At 41.8% G+C, this 26,599-nt stretch overlaps 1 protein-coding gene across 2 annotated transcripts in view; it reads right to left on the bottom strand.

Annotated features, from left to right (window-relative positions):
- Positions 1 to 19,526, bottom strand: part of MMRN1 (multimerin 1) — a 60,144-nt gene extending 40,618 nt beyond the window's left edge. Inside the window, exons 1-2 of one of the 2 annotated variants that reach the window (XM_050943989.1) lie at positions 18,828 to 19,526; positions 452 to 571 (exon numbers count right to left, since the gene is read on the bottom strand). In XM_050943989.1, coding sequence (XP_050799946.1) covers positions 452 to 571; positions 18,828 to 19,390 — 683 coding nt within the window. In that variant the 5' untranslated portion in view covers positions 19,391 to 19,526. The remainder of the gene's footprint in view (positions 1 to 451; positions 572 to 18,827) is intronic. The other variant, XM_050943988.1, reaches the window with a different exon arrangement.
- Between the last annotated feature and the right edge of the window lie 7,073 nt (positions 19,527 to 26,599).

Below are 26,599 nucleotides of genomic sequence, written 5' to 3'. Positions count from 1 at the left end.
GAAAAAAAAAAATCAGACAGCAGCTCTACTTCCAGTCATCTATAGAAGGCTCTGTACTAGCAGAAGGAGCACCACATTGAGGGACTGGAAGTGCCTCAGCTGCTGCTAGTATGAGTGTCTGCATCAAGTCAGTCATTCTCTGGCAAGGATTCCTTTCCTCCATGGGACCTCTTAGAGCTTCCTGTTTAGCCTGACTGGTGAAGGGCCAGTATTTGGTCCTTAGTACAGTGGCTGAATAGCAATTTGCACCAAGTTACCTACTATGTTTTGCTTCAGAATTTTACACTGATATGATCAAAGAATCATACAAGATGCTTGTCCCACCATATTTGACTTAGGGCTATGAGCAGGGTGGATTGAATTGCTATTTTTCATTCAAAGTAATAGCAGGTTACCTGCTCCTTCATAATTAAAGTGCATGCAAATGCTATTTCTGCAAATGATTACGTACCTCACAGTACAGGATCCAATAGCCCAGGAACATGGCTTTGCTTTGCCTGATGTCAAGGTTTCCATGTTGTCCACTACGACGGTAGGTGAGAGTCTGGTGTGGACATAAGCACACCAGTTCCTGTATAAGAAAGAAGGGACAAGCTGAATTGATTTTTAAATCAAAACTAAAATCCAAACATTTTCCCCAATATAATGGGAACATGAACCTTCAAGATGAAGGATGGCCTTGTGATTAAGGCAGGTGACTGGGATACAGGAGATCTGGGTACAGCATCAAGCTCTGTCATAGATTTCCATGCAATCTTGGGTGACTCATTTCATCCCTCAGTGCCTTAACTCCCCATTAGTAAAATGGGGATAATAATTCCTTTCTGCCTGTGGCAATGCAGGACTCACCCTGTGGCACCTCCTGCTGGTCATCTCAGGGAATTAGCTCTCCAGAGCACCCTTTGCAGGCCAGTGTCATGCTACCACTGGCCCCTGTGTCCCTCCCAGAACCTGGTACCCCTTGCCTTTAAGGTGCTGGCCCCTGGCAATAACCCCCCCCAGTCTCAGGGTCTCCCCATTCAGAGGAACTCCCAACCCTCTATCCCCACCTTGCCTCAGTCAAGGGTTACTGCCAGTCACCATCTAGCCCCCACTCCCTGGGGCAGACTGCAGTGTAAAAGCTATTCATCATAGCAAAGGGGCTTGGACCTGCTGCCTTCCTCTGCCACCCAGTACCTCGATGGGCCTTGCACCAGGCCCTGCAGCCTAGGGAGTTGCCAGCCTCAAGCTCCCCTGCTTCCTTGGCTTTCCCCAGCCCTGCTTCACTTCCAGTACCCTGTCTGCAGGCAGGCCCTGCTCTCTCCCAGCCTCAGGAAAGACTTTCCTTGGACCACTGGCTCACAGCCTTTTTGTACAGGCCAGCTGTAGCCTGATTGGGGTGTAGCCCAGCTGCAGCCACTTCCCCATTCAGCTCAGCTTTTCCCCTACCACAGCCCTCTCCCAGAGCTGTTTTAAGCCCTTCAGGGCAGGAGCGGAGTAACCACCCTATTACACTGCCCCTCTGTAAATGTTAGGACATGCACTGTTGTTTTCTAAATGCTTGTAGAGCATCTAGTATAAAGGGATCCTAATATCAGTTGAGGCCTTTAGGTATTACAGGAACACAAACAGCTAACCCTAACAGTATACTTCAGCAGGCATTTTCTAGCTTTGAGGCCATAGAAACTCGTTCTCTAGGATTCACAGAAGTGGGTTCTAGAGTTTCAGCATCCACACATCTATCAGTATTTCTATTTCATTGATAGGTTTCATGCCCCACATTTTTAACCAGTTCTAATATTTACCTACTTTGTGTAGTGTTTTGAGAGCCTTACAGGAAAAGGTACTATGAGCACCAAGCATATGATGGGTGCCGCTGAGCCCAGCTGCACTTGTGACTGTTGGACTACAGAGATTTTACATCCACAGAAACTGCTCTCCATTTGGAGAGGTACGCCACACTCAGCAGCACTCATATACACCACATTCTGGGGCACGCCCACACAGCCCATATTATATAATTATTGAAGAATGTGCTCCATATAAGAGCTGTTGTGTAGTTTCTTTGATCTTGTTTCTCTTACTCATTGTATGTGTCCTTGTTGGTTTACATCAAGAAAAACTGGGAGTGTAAAAACTCTGTGCTGTGGTATGAGGCTCTGTATATATTCTCTTTCCTATGGCTGGGCTCATAGCTTCATTCTTTTGTGTCCGTTTGCAAACGGTATCAATAAATATTTGAAAAAAATAAATGCAGCCTCCAGCAGTAATCATAAGGATCAGATTCTTCTTTCACATAGAGGGTGTAAGTCAGGAGTAATTCTTTTGATGTGTATAGAGTTACACTCATGCAAAACTGGTGTAAGTAAATGGAGAACCAAACACTATAGTTATAGTGGAGAGATCATAAAATCACTTACAACCACCATGTGATCATATGGGACATGAAAGTTCACCAATGGGGTGAGGAAACAAGGAAACTTCAAAAATTATCATAGTTATTCAGAATAAAAATGACATGTTTGCTAACTCCCTATCCTGTGTTATATAGGTGAGTTAGGGAAGGGGAGGAAAAAGGCACAGGTAGCCCCTTCTACCCCAGGACACTTATGCAGCAGTAGGAAAAGATATGCTCCTAGCAGTCTTTTGCTATTGAGTAGTAGGAATACGTTCTGGCTATAGCACCTGCTGGTGCTCTGTAATCCTAAGGGAACACAGCCTTTTGTGCATGTTCATGGCCATGCCTCTTGCCCTCCTGTGCATACGGTGTGGTTGGCAACACATGCTAATGTGTTGCAGGTTACACCCATTTAGAACATCAATCCTCAGCGTGCACCCCTCCAGCATCTGAACCCCAACCCTTGCACCCAGTATAGCTCAGGTGAGGATTCTGCATGGATAACAATGAGATCAGAGATAGTTCCACCTTTGTACTGTGTGTCAAAGTTAGGGACTAAGTCTCCCATCATAGATGTGGGGTGAGTATTTTCTCCTTTTTATAGATATGGAATAGGAGACTGGACCAAAGTGAGCCATGGTATACAGACGTGGAGTTCCTACTGAAGCCAGTTGTTTATGCTCAAACTGAATTTGGTACGTGGCTTATAATTTTAGGTGCCTCATCTAGGACATGGAGAGCTTGCTTTGCAGTAGTATCCTCAATTTCAACTGTTGCAGATACTCAGAATGTCACAAAAATCATGCCTCTGAATTTCTAAAGCAGACCACCCACCAACTAAGGCACTCAGAATTAGAGGCAAAAGTTTAAAATGGGACCTGAAATAACTCACCCAAAGCTACCGGGAGCCAGTGGCAAGGTTAGAATTTAAGAATTCCTGGCTCCCACACCTGTGCTCTAACCGCTAGATCACACTTCTCCCCACAGAAATACATTAACTAAGATAAATCTGGTAGCACTCTTTTAAAATTAGATAGTGCTTTACACTTGAACAAAGGACAGAATGGAAAAAGGGAAAAAAGAAAAAAAAAAAGCAGCCACCAGAACCAATTTTAGAATACATTAAAGGCCTGAAACACAGAGAGCATTTACTTTTCAGAAACGCAGCCTACTTTTTAAGATTCATAGTGCAAATCCACTAGTTATCATAATTATTGAGAGTGGACGAGTTAGTGGAACTTAAACACATAGTTGTTGCTAGATGCATTCAGTGGGGGATGGGAAAGGAAGCAGCCAAGCCCACTCCAAAATATTGGCTAAGCATTATTTTGTTTAAAAAAAAAAGTCAACGTAAATCTCTGATCTCCGTAAAAAATTAACTCTAGTGTTACCTGCAAAGAGTATTTGTATTTAAGATGGTTAAACTGATTTCAAGCTGCATCAGGGCAACCGCTGAAGTGGTTCTCTTCTCTCATAGCCTAGCAATCTTTGATCAGCCTAAATTGGAGGAAAGATGGATGGTAAAAGAGCCCCTGGTGAGACTCATAATTAGGTTTGTGCTACCAATGAAATAAGCTCATTAAGTGATGTTGAAAATGTAAATATAATTTTGAAACCAAATAGTCTGAAAAAAATATAGGTTTAAAAATAGAAAACGAAGCATGACGGAAGGATGATGACAGGGTGTGTAAAGGCAAAGGCAGCCACTCAAAACAACTGTTTTGCATAAAGGGAATTTAAACCTGAAAATCCTCTTTACCTTTCATGGAATAATTTATTCCAGATTGGAAATACTGACTTTTAAATCTGTGGGCTTTGTCACAACCTGCAGTTGCTATTGTGCTCCTTTTGCACTGATTTAGATTTGATTTGTGAAACATTGTATTTAAAAAAACAGAAACAACCACATTAGGAGTAAGAGTGGAAGATCCCTGGGTGGCGTAAAGCCTGTGTAGCAGCTTTTGACAATCCTCTTGCAGCTCCCAGCATGGGGAGTGGGGTGCGGTGGGGGTGGCACGGGGAAATGATTGCTGGAAAGAGGCTGCGGTAAGAATAGCTCTACTCTCCCACTGTTCCTGGCTGCTAGAGAAAATCCTTTTGGCAGGACCAAATTTAGGATAGTGTTTGGGTGTAAAGCCACCTTTGCTCCACCGCCATTGAGTTCTGCACCAAGTGCCTCACGGCTAGATCTGAGAATTGGAACCATATTAAGTAGTGACAAGGACATTTGCCTGGATAACGATAAAGGATCAAATTATGGTGCACTGCAGATGAAAGAATGCAGGAAGCCTTCTCCTCTCTCCCCAATGCACCAATATAAAAAGCAGCCATGCTGGTGGCTGGGCTGTCCCATGCCCTGTAGGTGCATGCAAGGGGAGTTTGGGGTTGTTGAGGGAATCCATGCTGCACGTACAGGAAAGGTTAACAAGCATCACTCCCACCGGCACCAATGCAAGCATTATGGAGACTCAGGGTCCAATTCTCCTGCCAATGCAAGATAAGAAGCCAATGTAAATAATTCTCATGTTGTAGGTCTTGGGAGCGGGACTAATCAGGCCTATGAAGCGTCCAGTCCCCACCTCTCATGCACCAAGCACATTGCCATGCTCTAGCATATATTCACTAATAATGCATTTTCCTCCTCAATAGGCAGAAAGTATTAAGTTAACTGCAGGGTAGGGAGGCTTACCCATTTGTTGCTGACTGAACCATCTCAGAGTGAATTGTAATAAGTTCATGATATCAGGGTGTGGATGGAGCAGGAGTATGAGCAACATTTTTGAGCTTCAAAATGATCTAATCCCCAGAAAAATGCTCTCTCTGTCTGTGGAGTAAGAACAAGTAGCATACGAACCCTGAGCTGTGGTGCAGCCTTAGCAGATGAAAAATAGCTAACATCACTGCACACATTATTTACTATACTTTTGTTTAACCTTTGATAAGAACAAAAGAATGGTCATACTGTGTCAGACCAATGGTCCATCTAGCCCAGTATCCTGTCTTCCAACAATGGCCAGTGCCAAATGCTTCAGAGGGAATGAAGTGAACAGGGCAATTAACACATCATTCATACCCCATTGCCCAGCCCCAGCTTCTGGCACTTGGAACACCCAGAGCATGGAGTTGCATCCCTGATCTTGGCTAATAGCTATTGAGGGACCTGTGCTCTGTGAACTTATCTAATTCTTCTTCAAGCCCAGTTGTCCTTTTGGCTTTTACAACATCCCCTTGCAAGAAGTTCCACAGGTTGACTGTGCATTCTATGAAGTAGTACTTCCTTTTGTTTATTTTAGACCTCCTCCCTATTAGCTTAATTGGGTGATCCCTGGCTCTTGTGTTATGTGAAGAGGTAAATAACATTTCCTTATTTACTTTCTCCACACCATTCATGATTTTATGATAGCATTCATGATAATGAGCAGACATAATACACTGATTGTCTGAGCTTCTGCAGTTGTCATGGATTATGGATTGTATATGTTGAAGAAAGAGATTATTGGGTTTAAAAGATTTCAGGGACAGAATGTTCTTCTTGAAAGTCAAATGTATGTTGCTCATTCTTGGGCAGGCTGGGATCTGCAAATGATTAAGTCCTTTGCTGAACTGGGGTTTAGCAATAATACCAACTCCCCTTTGTAATTTGGTTGGAGCAAATGATCTTTCCACTGCCTCAAATCCAGTTAAAAGCTAGCAAAAGGCTAGTAAATCATAAACTTTGCTCAAGCACAGGGCTCATTGGTGAAAGTCTGTTCTAATTTCTTTGATTTAATGTCTCTGTCTTTTTCTAGGTGCTGAAACCATCCTTTTCCGGGCTGCTGAATTTCTTTCAATTTCTGTATTAAAATCTTCTGTCTCAGTATATTTATTTCACTCACTAACAGTAAAAGCCAGCAGGTGGCAACCTTTCCTCACATATGCAACTGAAAGACCCATACACCACATTTCACTCACTATATCCACACAATTAAATACATTAGAACGATTCACCTTGCTCCCCACACTGTGTTTTTTCTCCTGTTTCCCACTGTGTAGTGTGGCATGTGCACATGAGAATCTTAGATTTTGCTAAGAGAGCTTTCCATATGAATAATAATTGTTTTTTTAAAAAAAGAATTTAAAACAATTTTGCATTCTAAACCGCATTAGAAAAAAAATTTGTTAGGTTCATGGCATTCAGAGAAATAGCTTTCCACTCCAAGTGCCAGATCCTCCAGAGGAATAGAGCAGCAAAATCCACTGAAGTAAATACAGGGTCACCAGTTTACACCAGCTGAGGATCTTGTCTCCTTGTGAGCCAGAATTGTTTAGCTGCACTACATGGTTGTGTTAAGTTCACACATAGCAATAAAGGTGCTCCTAAACACATCAGTTAATATAATACATTGCCTTGAGCAAGCAGAATGAGGCTAGAAATCTTATACTCATCACACAGCCAAGCCAGTGTTGTAGGAACGATAGAGATCACTGAACTGTAATTAAAAAAAACAAGACAAAAATATTCCATTTAATTCCAACAACTGCAAGGAAAAAAGGGGTATTTTTAAGCGGGGACATGTGTATCCTATTTTGGAGCAGTTCAATCAGCCCCCTTTCTATAAAGAAGGCAAGCCTTGCAAAATTGTCATGAAAATTTACCAGCCCGCTGACAAAATCAGCTTGTTCATTGGGGACTTGTACCAAAGGCCACTGAAGTGAATGGAGGTAGTATTTCTATGAGCTTTGGATCAGGCCCCTTATGATTAGGATGACTGATGTAAATGTAAAGTGAAATGTAATTTATTCAACCATTAAAAAATGTTTATTTCCCTGGGGCGACTGGGAGAGTGGATGTTTACGAGGCTGTAATAACCACTTCCCTATCATGTTGCCACAGTAAATACATTACAAAGCAAATAAGAACACCCACTGCCAGCTCTGTAACTTAGAGCAGTTGCTTCCATTTGCTTAGAAACACATATGATGCTTCTGAACAATCCTTGCAACTGTTTCTAAACCCCGGCAAAATGCACACTACTGTTAGCTAAAAGCCCAAAGGGCGTGGACTTAGTTCTGCTCCCTTACTCATTTTGTACTGCTGCTGAAAAGGGGTTTATTTTTATCCACAAGTAAATTAGATTACTTAGCTTTTAACTGATGCAATATTGAATCTGCACAGTTGAACTGCATTGAACCATGGGATTACTGTGTAGCTGAAGAAATACAAAAAGGACCTAGATCTGGAGCATTAATTAAAGACAACACATGGCTCTGTGATTGATTCAGATGATATTCACTATATACATTGCATAGAATAGTGTAGGAGATACAGAGCCTGATTCTCCCCACTTTGCACTTTGTGTCATCATTTCCACCAGTGCAAAATGGTTGTAAAATGCTACCATACGAGAATGGTAGCATGTTACACGTGCTGTGCACTGACATGTAAGTCTCCCCAAGGTACAGAGCTGCGGAGAATCAGGCTCGTAGAATAGTAAAGTAAAATGGAGGAATAGGGGTGCTGAGTCCAGCATTCTTACCATATTCCAACTTCTGAAACCTCATTCCATCTATGTAAATTCCCCTTACAATTTAAACTGGATATGAGATTCTTCACTTTCTTTCTAAAGCTCCAGTGCAGCAAAAGACATAAGCACATAGTTAACTTTAAGCATGTGAACCTTTCTATTGACTTCAAGTTAAGCACATGCTTAAAAGCTTTGTTAAAGCATGGTCCTATAGTATTGTGTAGCAGAATGGTGTGCAAAGAAATACTGCTTTTTTAAAAAAAGGATGATTTTCCTTTCTTTGTGTCTCATCTTGCAGCCTTTTCCACATTTAGCTACTCCACATTCATGCAGGTAAATCAATTCGGCTAATTTTCTACTGCCTTACATTTTTTATAGTTACTTGCACCTGTTCAAAAGCAGCATAGAGTGAGTGTAATATGCCCACCCTGGTATAAGTGAATCTCTGCATGTATTAGAAGTGGTCCCACTTTAACCAAAGGTGTATTTTTAAATCAAAAGTTAAAAAAGTGCAAACCCGTCTGTGGCTAATTTTAAATTGATTGACTTATTGATTGATGTATAGTTATTTAGATACTTAAAGGAGTCCATACATAGATTTGCACCTCTTTAACTATTTCATTTTAAAACAATTTTTCTTAAACTGGTGCATGTTTTAATTCAGAAAAGCTTTGAGAGAAGAATTTTGTTCCGGTAGCAGAAATGCTAATCAAGATGCAAGTCAGGGTAGAATCTGACTTCAGTGGAACTGCTCATGTGCGTAAGGGTTGCAATGATTATGTCTTTTATTTTAAAAAATTAACCTCATAAGAAGTTTTCCCCATCAGAAAATAGTGTTATTTAAGGAACACTGTTAGGGTGAGTCAGGCCTTGAATTTAGATTATGTAGAAACAAGATGTTACAAAACCTATGATTCATAGAAATATATCCATACATTTTTTATAAAAGATTCCAGTGAGAATATTGCTTAGCTTGATTTAAACAGCCTGCCAAATATTTGTACTGAGAGAGTCTACACATTTATATAATGCAAATCAGCATACTAAGAAAAGAAAGAAACATCACAGTGTTTTGCTATTGCACAAGAACCCAAAAACAACAGGATCAATTATTTCCCCCCCAATGATTTTCTTGGTACTCAGTGGGTGACAAAATAAGAGGCTTTTCACCTGTTCAGTACCTAAATACATGATGGATTCTCGATCACTTGCACTCTCTGAGGCTACGTCTGTACTATGAGCTAGGGATGTGATTCTCAGCTCACGTACACAATGAGAGCTAGGCAAGTATAAGTAGTAGCACTAGCATAGTTGCACAGGCAGCAGTGGTGTGGCTTCCCTATGCCAAATATGCATCCACAGGGTTCAGGTGACTTTGTATTCAGCACAGCTGAGCCATGCCGCCACTGCCCATGCTACTGTGGCTAGGCTCCCACCTATACTCATGCCAGCTCTCATTGAGCTAGCAGAAATATGTGTACATGATCTGGGAACCACACCCCTAGCTCACAAGCGTAGATGCCACCTGAGCTAAGACTGGATATCTTGTTAAAAGATATGCTGTAACTCAAGCAAAAGGTATGGACTTGATAGGGAAATTATTGGATGAGGGTCTGTGGCCTGTGTCAAGCAGGTAAAAAAATGCTTATCCTGGCTAGAAATTGACTATAAAAAGTGAAATTGACTAGTCTATTTTCCTTGTCTATGCTATATGGAATGCAAAAAAAAAAAAAAAAAATCTGTAGATTTAAAGTAAATTTGCAGAATTCCCTCAGCTCAAATCAGTTTGCATGTAATGGTACCACATGCAATGGAGGCTGTCTTTTAAATATGTAGTTTTTATTGAAAAAGAGCACATTCTTGTTGATATAAAAGAATAGGGGAAAATAAAGGTGTACATTTTGTTTTCTCAGGATTCAAGGCCTTGACATTTTGTCCTGCATTCTCCAAAACAGATGTTTTTCTGTCATTGTTCATTTCCTTTGTCGCACATAGCATGTTGAAATCTTGGACAGTGAACAGTCCTTTTGTGTTATGCAAATTTTGATTTAATATCATGAGCCATTAAATCTTCTTTCCAGTGCTGCAGTGTCAATCCACAGCTTCCACTCACCTATTAGCTGATCATCATTTCTAGGGGTCAGTAAACTGGCTCAGATTAAATAAGGACTATCCTGTGACTGACATGTCAGGTAAGCTGGGGTGGGAATTTAAACCTTTACTCCACTATTTCAAAGTCCAACTGACAGGTACACCTGACCTTTCCGAGCCCAGCCAAAATAACCAACATCTCCTGCAAAGTGTAAACTAACCATTCCACTAGCCTAGTTTGAAAGTAAGCCCTCAAAATACAGCTGAGAAACCAACCTATATCCAGTCTCTAAAATGCTCATAGATACAGTTAAATTTGAGATCTTTTTCTTGAGTATTATCTCCCATAATCTAATCAGCCACAAGCATGAAGTCCCATATGCAATCATCCTTTTGACTTACTGTCTACTTACATCATTGCGTCTCACCTGACATTCAACAGTACTGATTTTCACAGTCCACTTAGTTATCCTCTAATCTGAAAATAATAGGCTATCCTTACTTACCCTTACTTGGCACTTCAGTGAGACTGCATGGAGCCAAGGACACACTTTTTGTATTTAGTTGCAGGAAATATTGTAAATTGACTTACCCATCACTTGCTGATTCTGCCACTGAGAAGTACCTTTCTCTTCAAGTGGTTTGATTTATTTCAGTGGGACTCCTTTCAGGATAAGGCCCTGATGCAAAACCCATAGAAGTCAATGGGAGTTTTTCCAGGGACTTCAGTGGGTTTTGGACCAGGCTCTTAGTACTTACTAGGAGAACAAGCAGCAGAATCTTCCCGTCCTTCATTTTCAGTATGAAATTTGCCTTTTAAACCACTTTCAGCACAAAAGAAACAGGCAGCAGAAGAAAGACCTTTTGAGAACATATGGGGACACCTAGCTGCTGTTCTTTTTCTTGACACATTTATTTCTAGGAATTAGTGCATTAATTTTCTAAAGTGTTTATTGCATTCATATCTGTGAGAGTTCGTATTTTCTGTGCAAATTTAGATAGATGTTACAGGTGCACCTGGTAAGAAATACAGCAAGGAACTGAATGTCAGACCTATGTGAATGGTTTGGAACTAAATCCTACCACTAACTGGCAAATTTGTTAGTGTAATCTTAATCTGTATAATGGGAAGGAGTGACAATAACGTGAGAAACGTACTGCTCACATGGAATGTGAAACAAAGCATATGTTGACCATTAAGCCAAAGGACGTGTTGCTAAGAAAAGGCCCATTGTTTAGTGAACTAAACCCCTATCAAACTTTAAGAATAATTTGCAATAATAATGTTAACTAGTGCAACCTTTACTAAGAGTGGAAAATTTAGTTTAGTAAGAGTAGGATGTTTCGTATAATATCCTGTGTATCAGAAGAAGTATTTTTAACTGCAAAATGTACTAACCACATTGCTATGGAAAGTCTGGCTATTGCAATATGTACTTGGAAGTTTGCAACATGTAATAGAGAAAAGGAGATATACATAAGTGTCATGTGTAAAAAGGGAAGTTATGGCTTGGCAAAAATTTGTCTATAAAAGATTAAGTTTGAGTTACTGATGCAATAGCCAGTACTGGGACCAGCCTGTCATTTGTGTCAGTGGTTGCAAGCTTCGGTTCCATAAATATTAGGTATCACACACCTCTTCTTATTATGAGTTATTCTTAATAATATAGGCGACTTTATTAATAAAGGCAATCAAGCTTGACTACTCCTATCTCACGATTTTATTGTTACTAAGACCAAACCACTAAATACGTATGTTCTTATGTGTTACCTTTATATAGAGACTAAATAAACATCTATAACATTAAAGTAATTAGTATAATGGGGAGAGCGGGAGCAGTTATTAACACCTTAAAAATATTGCAGACTTTAGAAAGCAAAACCATCTGCATTTAGAGCATCACTTCATCGCAATCTGATCTGAAGAGGAAACTAAGTACCCCAATTTAGCCTCTTACTGAAGGAGCTAAGGGAAGAGCTATACCGAGAGTGTTCCCCTGTAAGAAATTCCTAGTTCATGTTGCAAAAATGCCACTTGGAGAAATGGGCTGGATTCCTTTAATACTGTATTTAGTACTGTATTCCAAAACAGAGCCTTCCTCTCTAATACCTTGTAATCTTAACCACCAGCTTGAGGCTTAGAAAACTTGAATTTTACATGTTGCTGTTTTTCTAAACCACAATGTTTGTTTTCAGCAATTAGCATTTTCACTTAAGTTTCATAATTACATGGGCGGCTCACATAACAGCTCCTTCCTTCCTTCCTGAGTGGTTGCGGGACAAGACAAGTGATAGTTTTTAGTGTGTTGGCACCTGTAAACATTGCAGAGCAGAATTCCTCCAACAACCCCAAGTAGCCTTTACTGTCACGTTGTGTGCCAAGTCCCAAAAGCGACTGATCCAACACTGGATATTGTAGCTATTTGTAATGTTAATCTCATAGTTGAACTACATTGCCTGTCCATTCATTCCATGCATGGGACACTGCTACTGGGAATGATTATCTGTAACAGAACATCATTGCAGTAGTGATGCAAATAAATTGGTCTCCCACCATCTCCCTGAACTGTATCAGCCCTGTTCAACCTAGCTAAATGAACAAGTCCATGCAGTGTGCAGGTTTGCCCTTGTCACCTTACAGAAGCATGTTTAGTGATCCATCAGTACTTAACCATGCTAAACCTTTCACTTCTGCATTCAGCAGTGAAATTCTTGTAAGTACTCCCTGTTAAAATTCTATTGGGATATTGGCATTTCCTTGCCATGAGGCTACATGGTCCAGCCATGGAGGTACATTATTAACCCTAATACCTAGTATATAACATAGCAATGAGTTGGTGAAATAATGCCAGTACCTGGTTTAGCAATATGCTTTGAGCACTAGGATCATAATGGTAATAAATGTGCTCAGAATACACAGACAGGAAAATTAAAAGCTGCTAGACTGGGGGATTAGAGGCAAGGTTCAGGAATACCATCATGCTCCTTACAGTACTGGAGAGGAATGGCATATTGCAGAAGTACTCGACTTAGGCTTTGGGAAGGAAGGTGGAGGACCACTCACTCTTCAAGTATTTCCTGCTAGTTACTAGAACAACCTTACACAGGAGGCCTCTCTCCATACAGACCATTGTGAAAGTGCAGTAATCAAAACCCCCAGGTAAGATAAAAAGCAGGGTGTGTCTTTAAAATACAGGGATATCCAAAGTCTTCTAAAATCCACTCGAGAATCTCTCTCCACTGAATTTAAAACTCCAAAAGGTCAGATTCACCACCACGTGCAACTCTGCAAAGCATCCATAAACGTGGCTTAACCAATAGGTTAAACTGGGTTTACAGCTGTTCTCAGTCATTGATGCAGACAGAATGTATGGTGAACACTGCATCAGCTTTTATTTCTATGTTCACCACACATTCCTCCATGTGAAAAACATCACAAAAAATATACAGGGAACAGCTGAGAATTTCAAGAGCACTGGTTATGTCTAGGAATTGTTGCAACACACACATCAGTTATGACAACTGAGCAAATCCATCATGGCTGTTGGGTTTATTAAATCTTTCTCTGCTTAAGAGAAGTAATAATAGCAATGAATGGCAGCATATTCGAGGTGGAAAGATAGGTTTAGAGATGTCTCTGAGACACTGTATGGATTAGCCTGTGACTGCCTTGGTACCCCCAACATAATAAAATCATTACACTACCACTTGCAGTGAAATATTGCGGCAATCTAGCCTTTGTTGTAAGATAATACCTTTGAGTCATATTGGATCCAATGGTGTAGTTCCAAAACAACTCTTCATTTAATTTTTATTGTAACTTTCTTGCTTATGGCATTTTAAATATTTAAATAACAACTAGTCCTAAAATATTAAATTGCTATCAATGCAGGGCTGGGTTTTTACAACACTTACAGTCCTATAATAAAGCCCTATAATAGTTGTCAATAAAGTGTTGTTAATATTAAACTGCAGCTCTCCCGCTCTCTCTCTCTAAGGCCCACTGAAAGTCAATTATAAGGCTTTGTACTTCTATAGCACTTTCCATTTTAGTAACATAATTAAGTCCAGTTCCTGAAACCAGTGGCCAGTCAGAGTAGCCATGATCAGCTTGGATATGGGAAAAGGATAACAAGATCTGTTTAGCTTCAGTCATACTGCTCTGCTCACATAAAGTCAATGAGTTACTCAGAATTTACCCTAACTGAGAACAGAATTAGGCTCTAAATGATCACATATATCATCCAGCAAGTCAATCTGAGCTGGAAAATTAGCTTTGATCCAGGTTGTCCAATTGTCCAGTCAACTAATATTTGTCTTAGGTGGAGTCAACAGTAGTAATGTGCTTCACTAATTAACTAACTTCGTAGATAACAAGGAGACAGAGACAAGGTCTCTGTCTAGAACCCCAAATCTGAGCAATGTTCAACTTTGTAGGTCAGGCTCCATTTTTACCTGCTCAGGCCCACCTCTGATTACCCTGCACTCATTTAGTGTTCAATTGTGGCAGCCCTGTGGTGTGGAATACACACTAACTTAAAGGACTAAACCCTACTCTGTCACTCAAACTAGTTTGAGTGGTTGGTAACCTTTGGTATAGTGATGAGAGATGGTGAAACGTATTAATACTGTTCAATGGATAGATTATGTCCTTCTTTGAGACTCATTGCTTCTGCATGCCCTACAGGAAAAGAACTACACTGAACATAATACAAAACCAACCAATTCTCTAATTAGTTTTTCCCCTCTGAGTTTCTCTGCAAGTCTCATCTTCAAAGGGTCATTCAGTGAAGGTGGCCATTCAAAAAAAACACAAGGAAATATTTTTTCATATGACGTATGATTAGACTATGGAACTCACTGAGGCCTAGAGCTTGGCAGGATTCAGAAGTGCTTTAGACATTTATACGGATAACATGAAAATCCAGAAATATAAAAGGAACTGCTTTAAAAAAAGGTTATGAAGGGACAAAACACCTCATGTATTAGCGCTTATTGGGGGCTAGGAGAAAATTCTTTTTTGAAGCAGGTTATCCCATAACTGTCTACTGCAACATTTTTTGCACCTTCCTCTGGGCATCTGGTCCTGGCCACCGCCGGAGGCAGGATACTGAACTATGTGGAGCACTGCTCTGATCCAGTACGTTAGTGCCTATGTTTGGTATTTCTATCTACTAGAGTTGAAGCTTTTTGGGACAAGCACCATCTTCATTGTGCATCATGTAGTGCTGAGCACATTACTGTTAGTTAACAGCTATAACCCTGTCATTGGATATTATAATTAATGCCCCAATTAAAGGACCACTTGCCATACTTATGTAACTACATTAGGATAGAAAATAAAATTTTAAAGTGGCTAATCCAGTTTTGAATTCTATTTCTGTGTAGGATCCCCTTGTTTTTGAGTTGCCACATTGTTAGACTTTTGCTATTTTTTAATGGATTTTTATAGTGAATTTTATTTTGTTTTGAATGTCTGCACAGCACTGAGTGGCCTGGTGGTGGGAGTATTCTCTAAATAAAGTGATCACTAATAATGATTAGTTAGTACCAAATTATTTAAAACTATGATAAACTTATGAGGAATATTTTTTATTTCTTAAGCATATGCACACACACACATATGCACAAACACAGAAGCACACAATGAACTGGTGGAATTTTTCCAAAATTTGATTATTTTGACCTTTTTTTGATGAAATTTTGAATATTGACCAAAAGGAATGAATTTTTCATGAAAATGTTTGCAAAAAGATGCTCATTTTTCACCTGCTCTAATGTACATGTAATGTGTATATATGCAAAACAACTTTATTATCCAAGTGTCTTCTGGGACAATGATTAGGTTTAGCTAATCAAGGTTAAGTATTACTGAGGGAATTTCCATTGTAATTAATAGTTAGCAGAGCACATGACCCTTTTTCGAAAGGCAGAGTAGTTGGATAATTAAAGTTATACTGTAGATACATATTGTAGATCTTGGGAAAGGTGCTGATTTCCTCCCTCCACAAAAATGACTTTATTTATCACATAATAAGTGATGTTATGTTTTTTCCCCTAATATGTCTTCCCCCTTTTCAAGGTCTCTTCCTATTGTGCTTTGTATACGGAACCTTTTGACATCGATGTGTCTGTACATATGCTAACACAATGGGTCGCTGTGAAGGGTATGATGTCAGATAACTTATACAAAGTCACTGGAAGAGTCTGTTTCAAACTGAATTTAACAAAAGATGGATGTGCCCATTCAAAATAAAGTAAACGGCAAGTTGGATTTCTAAGTTAGCAGTTTTTAATAGCTTAAGATAATGCACTGTAAAGCTATTGATGTATTTGTGCTATGCTCATTACACAATGAAGGAAAATCAAAGAAAGCCATATGTGTTGACATCAAGTTTTACAGTGTGCCATTCTATTTTTATTTAACACCATACTGCAAAAAAGGGTTAGCTGTAAGCATGTTTAAGTACTTTGTGGGGACGTTAAAAACCCCACATTTATTTAAAAATAGTTAATATTTCTTAAATAGCACTTTCATCTCACAGTAGATCTCAAAGTGCTTAACAAAGGTGGTCAGTATCAGAACTCCGATTTTACAGATGGGGAAACTGAGGCAGAAAGGTGAAGTGACTTGCCCAGGGTACCCAGCAAGCCAGTAACAGACCCAGGACTAGAACCCAAGTCTCCTTAAATTGTTGTAAACATACTCACATATAGTTATGACTATATTATAAGACTATAAAGAATTAATATCTTGGAATGAGAAGCAGAATATGAACCGTTCTACCTGAAAGACCATCAGGATGAAATCTAACCTTGTACTGTAAGAGTTAGTGATATCTAATTCTTGCTTTGCAACTTAACCTGCTATAAGGGGTTTAAGCAAAATGAGATTTGTGCTGAGTAGTAGCTTATTCCTCAAGTAACCCCACTAACTTCCATGGGGCTACTCATGGAAAAAGGCACTATTTAACATGAAGTATGGTTATTTCTACCTCTGAGACACATCCAGCCCTGATGGGTGTGACTCCAGTGAGCTCACTTACTCCAGGGCTGAATCTAGTCCCCTATATCCATTTCTTCGCCCCCCCCCCATCTAGAAAATAGGGACAATACACACTTACTCCATGGTGGTCTTGTGAACATTAATTGTAATTTGTTGAATACTGCAAAGGGAGGTCTGCCAGAGTTAGCTATGGCTGTTTTTGAGGGGTTTAGTAAGGCTGAGAAATTCCATTTCCTAGTCAGTAGTTACACCAGTTGGAAGCTGAATCAATGTGGGAAAGCCTAGGGACTTCAGTTTTATCAAGTGTGAAAGCTTTCACCTATTTATTCATTCAAACAAATAAGAAATTGGTGATAGTTGCATGATCTCTCACCAATAAAATGATTCAGTTTAACTTCAGTTTACTCAGACCACATTGACAAGGAGTTTGTTATAACACACTATATTCATCTTCGAGAATTTCAATAGAATACTGCTTCTATGGAAGGGCTCTCCTCACTGTAATCTCTTCCTAGGTTAGACCAAATGGACTTTGTTCATTTGTGTCTGTTATCACTTGCACACAGAGCCTGCACACAGAGCTTGCACACAGAGCCTGCTAGCCTTTCATTGCCCAAAAGCTTTAGATCAGGCCCCTGCATACCGTGCATGGAGATGTTTCTAGGAGTTTGTCAGTTACCTTTTGCTTAAATTAGAGAAAAAACAAGTCTACGTTTTTAGTATTAAGATGTAAATAAGCACTGTAGAAGAGGAAACCTCTATTGTATAGCCACATAGTGATAGATATTACTGAAAAATAGCAATACGTTGCACCATTTTGCCAAATATCCAAACTCTTATCAATGATTAGGGAAGGCTCAACCCCTCATTGAGGGCAGTAAGGATTATTGTCCCCATTTAAAGTGTAAGGAATTTTACAAACAAGGTATGTGACTCACCCAAGCTACTCCATCCAGTGGTAAGATTATTCACTAAAGACAGTTGGTCCAACAAGTACCCAGCCATGAATGTTAACTGTGCTGCAGTGCCACTTGGTTTGGCTTGCAATTACATTTTTTTATTAGGCATCATTGTATTTTAATAGTTTGTGATTCCTTTAACAAAGAGACCAGGTGGGCGAGGTAATATCTTTTATTGGACCCACTTCGGTTTGTCTCTCTCACCAACAGCACTTGGTCCAATAAAAGATATTACCTCACTCACTTTGTCTCTGATATCCTGGGACCAGAGCAGCTTCACCACCACTGCATACCCTTTAACAGGGACAGCTCAGGAACACAAAGCCAAACATTTTTTAAAAGGCCAAACAAGTGGGTGTGCAATCTCTTGAACCCACAAAAATGAAAATTTTCAAGAAGGAGAATTTAGACACCACACTGCTCAATGGGTGCCTAAAACAGGAGGCATAGACAATCTACAATAAAATGTGTGTTGTGGCCAGCTCCTTAAAACCCTGAAGAATATTGACCACAGATAATTAAGTTATACCATCTTCCATTCTAGTTATACGTGACAGTAAGGACTTGCACATTGGCTTTAAAATAATAAGCATGACAGGCTAAACACTGCAGTCTTTACTTAGCCACTACAATATGAGTTTTGATGATGGTATGGGGCCATGGGAACTTGGCAATCATGAGTTTGCAGGTGTGAGTGCATGGACTTGGATACACTGAGTAAGGACTACAGATGTTGGCCCTGGCTTCCCCCCCGCTCCCTCCCCCCTCAAATCCAAGTCCTATTGAAATCGATGGGAACTTTGCCTTGGATTTCAGTAGGACCAGGATATGGCCCATGGCCTTTACAAGCAGTTCATAAGATAAGAGAATGAAATAGTTGCTTTCCTTACTTTCCCCGGGTAGTTTCAAAACCGGATTTTTTGAAGTCAGCATCCTTCTTAGTGCTTGTGCTGGTGGCGCTGTAGTACGACAGCCTGGGAGATCTGCTCCCTGTTCTTTGCTGGCTTTTAACAGCCCCTTGTTGGGGAGGCATCTTTCTAGGAGTGCTCTGTGGAAAGCTCCCCGTGCTGTTGGATAGGGCTCCTTGCTTAGCATTAGCACCATCATGATTGCTGTTTCCACTGGACTGTGTTGTAAGGGTGGAGGTTTTCTTCTCCTGGGTCCCTGGCAAGGTTTCCAATCCCTGAGCCTCTTCTGTGAATGCAGGGGTGATTTTCACAGCATGTTCCCATGACGTACTTGCTGCAGCTGTTTGGATCTCAGAAGGGGTGGATACAGGGGTTGCCACTAGGTTTCTGAGGCTGGGCGTTGCAGTAGGAGGTGAAGTCAAGTCTGCGTGGCTTGGTTGGGTTTCACCATCCCTAGTCGTGGGCCAGGGCTTGCCAGTGGTAGCAGATCCCAGGCTGCCACTCTGCAAGTGCGATAGAAGCAATAAGAAGATTATCTCCTTCATCCTGTGTTGTTTAGTAAGAGCCACGAGATGTCTCGCATGTATTCCTTGTGTGAGGATCCTGCAGCTGCCTTCTCCTCCTCCTGAGGTGCAGCTCAGAGTGAACCTGCACAGACAGTGCTCTGCCAGTTTTGTTTCTGTAGAAGAGGAAACAGGTTTTTAGTGTTTCAAAACTGACTGAGGAAGCTCAATTTCCTGTTTCTGTGAATTTCTCTGCAACCTGTGCCCCCTTACAGGGCTGGAGCCTGGAAGCCTTAGGGGAAAGAAAAAAGGGTTCTCTGCTGAAGCTACAGGATGAAGATTAATGGCACAATGTGTATGTGGAAACATTGTCAGTGAAATTAGTTTGAAGGGGAAAAAACATCATACCAGTTAAGTAATTTCCCTTTCACATGTATCTGTGCACAGAGCATGAGTTACTTGTCAAATGTGCCACTTAGTTGTTCATATCTGCTGTGAACTTGCTATTAAGTTCCCTAGCAAAGCACTTGGATGGACTTCAATATACTGGTACATTATGTAATGTTTGCCATGTTTCTCGTTGGGGTTTGAATACTCAAGCAAACAACTGCTGCAGGAATGGAGCTGGGAGGGAAGAGATTGCCTTTGCACTAGACTGAAAAAGTATAAATGAATACAATAAAACCTTCAATATAATAACTTGATCTACATGCCATGAGCCAATACCTGACCCCTTCCTTGTAACACTACCCTGTGGGACCAGGGCACTTTGAAGTTTATGACAAGGAGTGCTATAGTTATTATGGACGCATTAGCAGTAACTCCAAAGTTGAGGTTGCATTCAAATTTTGCATTTAAATCCTTTTTTATATTTAGCAATTGAATTTAGTCTCCAAAATTAATATATGGTCTTTGTGGGCCAACTGAATTTTCTATAATATTTTTGTTCAAAGATTTACTAACTTCACCAGAGGAAACATTTCTGAATGAAAGCTTTTTTATTTTTTCCCCTACACTTACAAAATGTCCTCCCATCCTCTAGCTTAAGAGCCACAGCAATTTCAACACACACACACACACACACCATTTCCGAAAATGTTACCTTTAAACAGAAATAGACTTATTCCCTTTCCTCATTATAATCTGCTTTATCTCTGGGATGAAAAGCCAATAGACATTTTGAGTTCTACTAGCTACTTCTGTCCTCTGATGCTGCTAGCCTGACTCCCTCTGTCTCCACTCAGTACAGAGACCCTGAGGAGCCAAAAAAGAGAAACAGGCAGCAACAGGTATTTGGGAGGCATAGGGGATAGACTGAAAATGTGTCAGGCCATGAAAGGTAGAGTGGGGCAGCTGCTGAATAGTGGGGCTACATAAAAGGTTCCTTCCTATGTATCAGGGCTTTGGAGGGAATCACGTCTTTATGTGGTTCATACAGACTCAGCGCCTCATAGCGCTGATGATGTCTTGACTTCACAGCACAGCAGGCAACAGTCAACTAAGGAACCAAGCGGGGAGTGTAACAGGGTGCTCTGTTCATAACTAGAATAGCACTTCCTCCTGGTCATGGTGGGGAATAGCTCATCAGGTCAACACCCTTTCCCACAGTTGCGCACGACTCTCTCGCTCCACAAGCTGCTACTGCCTCTTTGTGACTCATCCCTCCAGCCAGATCACTATATGCATTTTTCCCTCCCGGGGTGAGAAAGTCTGTCTTTACCAGCAGCCCTAGGCAGTCTTCCCATTCGCTGCTTCATCATGCCACTCTCTCAGTGGCTGGCAGGGAAACCTGGGTCCACCCTTTCCTCCAGGTTCCAGCTCAGGGACCCATTAGTCAATAGTCAAGGTCTGGTCTCTTCTAGAACCTTACTGCCTTTCCCTGAGCCCTGGCTTCCCCTGACTCCAGGTTTGCTAGCCCAACCATACTTCCCTTCTCCAAGGCTGTAACTACAGAGTTTCCTGCCAGTCCCTTTTGCTTCCAATCTCGTGTCTTTATAGTCCCAGTCCAACTTGTTCCTCCTCAGGTGGGCTCCCTCATTCAGCCAAGGGATTACTTGGCCACCTGATTCTCCTCAGCTGTGGCTTGTTGGGTTAATAAGCCCCTTTCTCAGTCTGCATCAACCCTTTCCAGGCAACAGTGGGGTAAACACCCCATCACAGCAAGGAATGAAAGAGAGAGAGAGAGTGAGAGTGAGTGTGTGTGAGCAGGGGTGGCCCGTTCACATAGATGAACTAGGTGGTCACCTAGGATGCCAAGTTAAATGGGGTTCCAAATTCGAGGAAAAAAATAAAATTAAAAAAAAAAGAAAAAAATGAAAGAGTGAAAAAAAAAACCAAATAAAATAATGAAGATGTCATCATTTCAATTCCCGTGTGTGTACGGAGGGAATATGAATTATTTCTCTACACTTCTGAGAATTTATTAACATGTCAAATCTTTAATTTACTGCAAAAATAAATATTTTAGCAATTTTTTTTTCAATTTGCGAGGTAGAGTCAAGATGACCCACTTCGCAATTATGATACTCAAAAACTCAGCCACAATGAAATATGCCTGCCAACAGCAAGAGCTGCAATGCTAGTGACACCTAACTCTAATATACATCAAGGCCACATAAGCAGAAATTCATGTAGAGTGGAGCTATTGCGGGTTGCTACATATCAAACGGTCATTTTAACACACGTCACAGGTAGATGGTTAAAAACTGAGCAAATACTGTGGAAACATGCGTTTCTTGGTGCCAAAGAATAAAGAATAACATCTTTCAGCATTATAAATCCAAAATGTGAGTATCTTTAAGCGTTGTTAAACCATAGTGTTATTTTCGGGCTGTATAATTTTGAACTTGCATGGCCTGGCATCAGTCTCAGTTCTGGTCCTGTTAGATTCCCTGCCCCCGCCCTTTCAGTGCCAAGTAGTATTTTCAGAACTGCTATCCACCTGCATAAAACTTGGTGGAGAGGTAGATCCTCACTAGATTTGGTGCCACCAGCAGGTTTATTACTATCGTTTTAAATGTTGGCTTTAGGTAATTTGTAGGCATTGTTTATGTTAATTCTGAAAGCTTAATATATTCTGTACACCAAATTGGTTGTTGGTGGCAAGGAGCACACAAACCTGATTTGGAGGGCGTGGAGGGGTGACACCAGTTGGTCAGAAAACTGAGGGATAGAATTGCAGACTTGAGTGTACAGAAGCCTGATTTGTATGTCTTGATTTGTTTGTGTGCATGTCGGGTGGGGGAGGGCAGTCTGTCTGTAAGACTTGTGAATTCTAGTTGCTATTATGAACTAGTTGTCATGAAATTTCCTAATCATAAGAAACCTCTTTCTATGTGTATCCATCCTGATGGACAGGATCTACAGCAGGTACTCACTAGGCTGAGGACAATGGGAAACATACTTATGCTAAGTAGGGAAGCAGTTTGGCCAAGCTGATGTTAAGGAGAATGGGGGTTAGGAGTGGAAAGTTACTGAAGGTTGACAAAGAGAACAAAATGTTCTAAAAGAAATCACTGGGGGAAGACCCACAGGACAGTTGGGGAAGAGGAAGGAAGGGGATAAACTGGCCAAGGTAAGGTTATCTGAGCTGGGGGAGAAGGCTGTGTTTTTGTGCATATAAGTGATGCATTGCAACAGAAGGATGTTGGATGACACCAAGTGACCCTAATCCAGGCCCATAGAATGGTTTGGTGTGTTGAGGAAACTGACACAGGGAATTGCATATAGGGTTTACAATTTTTGTTCCAATCTGTGTATTTTCTGTGCATTTATGTAAATAGCACTAGGGTGTTAGAATCCTGTGCAAAGTGTTTGGATGTTATAATCTACACCAGGATGGACAACGTGAGCCTGAGAAGGAGTCAGAATGTACCAATATACATTGCCAAAGAGCCACAGTTATACTCAGCAGCTTCCCATCAGCTCCCTCACCTGGCTCCCAGCATCTCCCACCCACCGGCAGCCCTGTTGATCAGCGTCTCCTCCTTCTTCCCCTCATCTCCCGATCAGCTGTTTTGTGGCATGCAGGAGGCTCTGGGTGAGAGGGGGGAGGACTGAGGGCATGGCAGGCTCAGGGGATGGGACAGGAAGGGGTGAAGTGGGAGCAGGGCCTGTGACAGAGCCAGAGGTTGAGCAGTGAGCACCCCCCAAGATATTGGAAAGTTGGCGCCTGTAGCTCCAGCCCCGGGGTCGGTGCCTATACAAGGAGCCGCATATTAACTTCTGAAGAGCCGCATGTGAGTCCAGAGCCACAAGTTGGCCACCCCTGATCTACACGGCCCCTGGAAGAGGTAAACACCTATGGGTGTTGTTAAGGTTCCTCCCCCACTCTGAACTTTAGGGTACAGATGTGGGGACCTGCATGGACACTTCTAAGCTTAATTACTAGCTTAGATCTGGTAACACTGCCACCATCCAGAAATTTCAGTGTCTGGAGCACTTCCTGTCCCCCCAAAACCTTCCCCTCCCTGGGCAGCCTTGAGAGGCTTTTTCACCAAGTTCCTGGTGAACACCGATCCAACCCCTTGGATCTTAACACAGGGAGAATTTAACCATCCCTGCCCTCCTTTCCCCCACCAATTCCTGGTGAGTCCAGATCCAATCCCCCTGGATCTTAAAACAAGGAAAAATCAATCAGGTTCTTAAAAAGAAAGCTTTTAATTAAAGAAAGAAAGAAAGGTAAAAATCATCTCTGTAAAATCAGGATGGAAAATACTTTACAGGGTAATCAGATTCATATAGCCCAGAGGAACCCCCTCTAGCCTTAGGTTCAAAGTTACAGCAAACAGAGGTAAAGTCCTCTCAGCAAAAAGGAACATTTACAAGTTGAGAAAACAAAAATAAGACTAACATGCCTTGCCTGGCTGTTACTTACAAGTTTGAAACATGAGAGACTGATTCAGAAAATTTTGGAGAGCTTGGATTGATGTCTGGTCCCTCTTAGTCCCAAGAGCGAACAACCCCCAAAACAAAGAGCACAAACAAAGACTTCCCCCCCCACTAAGATTTTGAAGAATCTTATCCCCTTATTGGTCCTCTGGTCAGGTGTCAGCCAGGTTTACTGAGCTTTTTAACCCTTTACAGGTAAAAGAGGCATTAACCCTTAACTATCTGTTTATGACAGGTGTACTTCTGGGAGAGGACATGTTGAAGGATATTCTGAGCTTCAAAAACTTCCCAGTCGACATCTCGGATGAGCCCCCACTTGTAACGCTGACAGGCCCTAGTTTTCAGTGGGCAGGATTGAACCTTGGACATTTAGAATCTTAGTGTAAGAGCCTTGACTGTATGAGCTGAAAGCCACATGCCCCTTAAGTCAAAGTTGTGGCAGACTCCTCAGTTCAGATGGGTCAGGCACCTGCCCTGGCCTTGTGGCCACAGTCGGCACCGGCCCTTGCATTGTGGCCATGAAAGTCAGTATGCACAGCTTTCCTCTGGATGTCTTCTTAGAGAAAGGACCCAGAATATCTACAGCTACATGCTGAAATGGAACCTCAATCATGGGGAGTGGTTGAAGAGGGGCCTTGACCTAGTCTTGGGCTTTCCTACTCTCTGGCACACCTCATGATACCAGAGATAGGTAGAAATGTCCTTGCTGATTCCCTCCCAGTTGGAATGACTTCCCCAAATGGTCTTTGGTCCTGTTCACCCCAGAATGGCCACTACGGTGATGGTGGGCTAGGGCCGGCTCTACAGTTTTCGCTGCCCCAAGCAGTACGCCGAATTGCTGCCCCGGGCAGGGGGTGAGGAATGTCCCTGTGCCTTTAGGGCGGCAGGCGTGTTTCCGCCGTGGCGGCAATTCGGCAGCAGCTTCTATGTTTAGCTGAAGCTGCCCCGGACAGCTAAACATAGAAGCCGCTGAATTGCCACTGCCACGGAAACATGCCTGCCGCCCTAAGGGCACACAGACTCCCCCCCCCCCGCGCCAGCTGCGGCAATTTGGCATGCTGCTTGGGGCAAAACAACTCACTCGCTCTGCCGCCAGCTCAATGCTCTGGGCATCTGGGCTGCGAGCTCCTGGGGCAGGGCAGCTGCAGAGCCCGGTCTGACCCACTCTCTGTGCTGCATGGTGGTGGCGGTGGCGGCAGCAACGTGGCCCTGTTCCAGCCTGGTGACATGGCTGCAGTGCCACCAGCCACTGGTGCTCCAGGCAGTGTTGTAAGGGTTCAGGGAGCAGGGGAGGTTGGATAGAGGGCAGGGGAGTTCGAGGTGGTGGTCAGGGGGTGGGGGTGTGGATGGTGGTCGGGGGGTGTGTGTCATAACCTTTAGTCCCAGATTTGGACCTTAGCATCCAAAATATGGGGGTTAGCATGAAAAAACCTCCAAGCTTAGTTACCAGCTTGGACCTGGTACTTGCTGCCACCACCCAAAAAATTAGAGTGTTTTGGGGCACTCTGGTCCCCCTGAAAAACCTTCTCTGGGGACCCCCAAGACCCAAATCCCTTGAGTCTCACAACAAAGGGAAATAATCCTTTTTCCCTTCCCCCCTCCAGGTGCCCCTGGAGAGATACACAGACACAAGCTCTGTGAATCCAAACAGAGTGACTCCCCCTCTCCGTTCCCAGCCCTGGAAACAAAAAGCACTTTCCTCTTCACCCAGAGGGAATGCAAAATCAGGCTAGCAAATCCAACCCACACAGATTTCCCCCTGATTTCTTCCTCCCACCAATTCCCTGGTGAGTACAGACTCAATTTCCCTGAAGTAAAGAAAAACTCCAACAGGTCTTAAAAGAAAGCTTTATATAAAAAGAAAGAAAAAATACATACAAATGGTCTCTCTGTATTAAGGTGACAAAATACAGGGTCGATTGCTTAAAAGAATATTGAATAAACAGCCTTATTCAAAAAGAATACAAATCAAAGCACTCCAGCACTTATATTCATGCAAATACCAAAGAAAAGAAACCATATAACTTACTATCTGATCTCTTTGTCCTTACACTTAGAAACAGAAGAGTAGAAAACAGAAACTACTTCTCCAAAGCTCAGAGAAAACAGGCAGACAGAAAACAAAGACCCAGACACAAACTTCCCTCCACCCAGAGTTGAAAAAATCCGGTTTCCTGATTGGTCCTCTGGTCAGGTGCTTCAGGTGAAAGAGACATTAACCCTTAGCTATCTGTTTATGACACGCCCCCCAAATTGCAGACAGTGGGGAAGCTCACTGGCGGCGATTTCCTTCTAGAACTTGAAAATAAACAGATTAATACAACACATGCACCTTTACATATACTACTAAGTATATAACTA

This window comes from Gopherus flavomarginatus, chromosome 3 (assembly GCF_025201925.1).
Source record: "Gopherus flavomarginatus isolate rGopFla2 chromosome 3, rGopFla2.mat.asm, whole genome shotgun sequence".
NCBI classification, from domain to species: Eukaryota; Metazoa; Chordata; order Testudines; family Testudinidae; genus Gopherus; species Gopherus flavomarginatus.
This window is presented reverse-complemented; position numbering and strand designations above follow the sequence as displayed.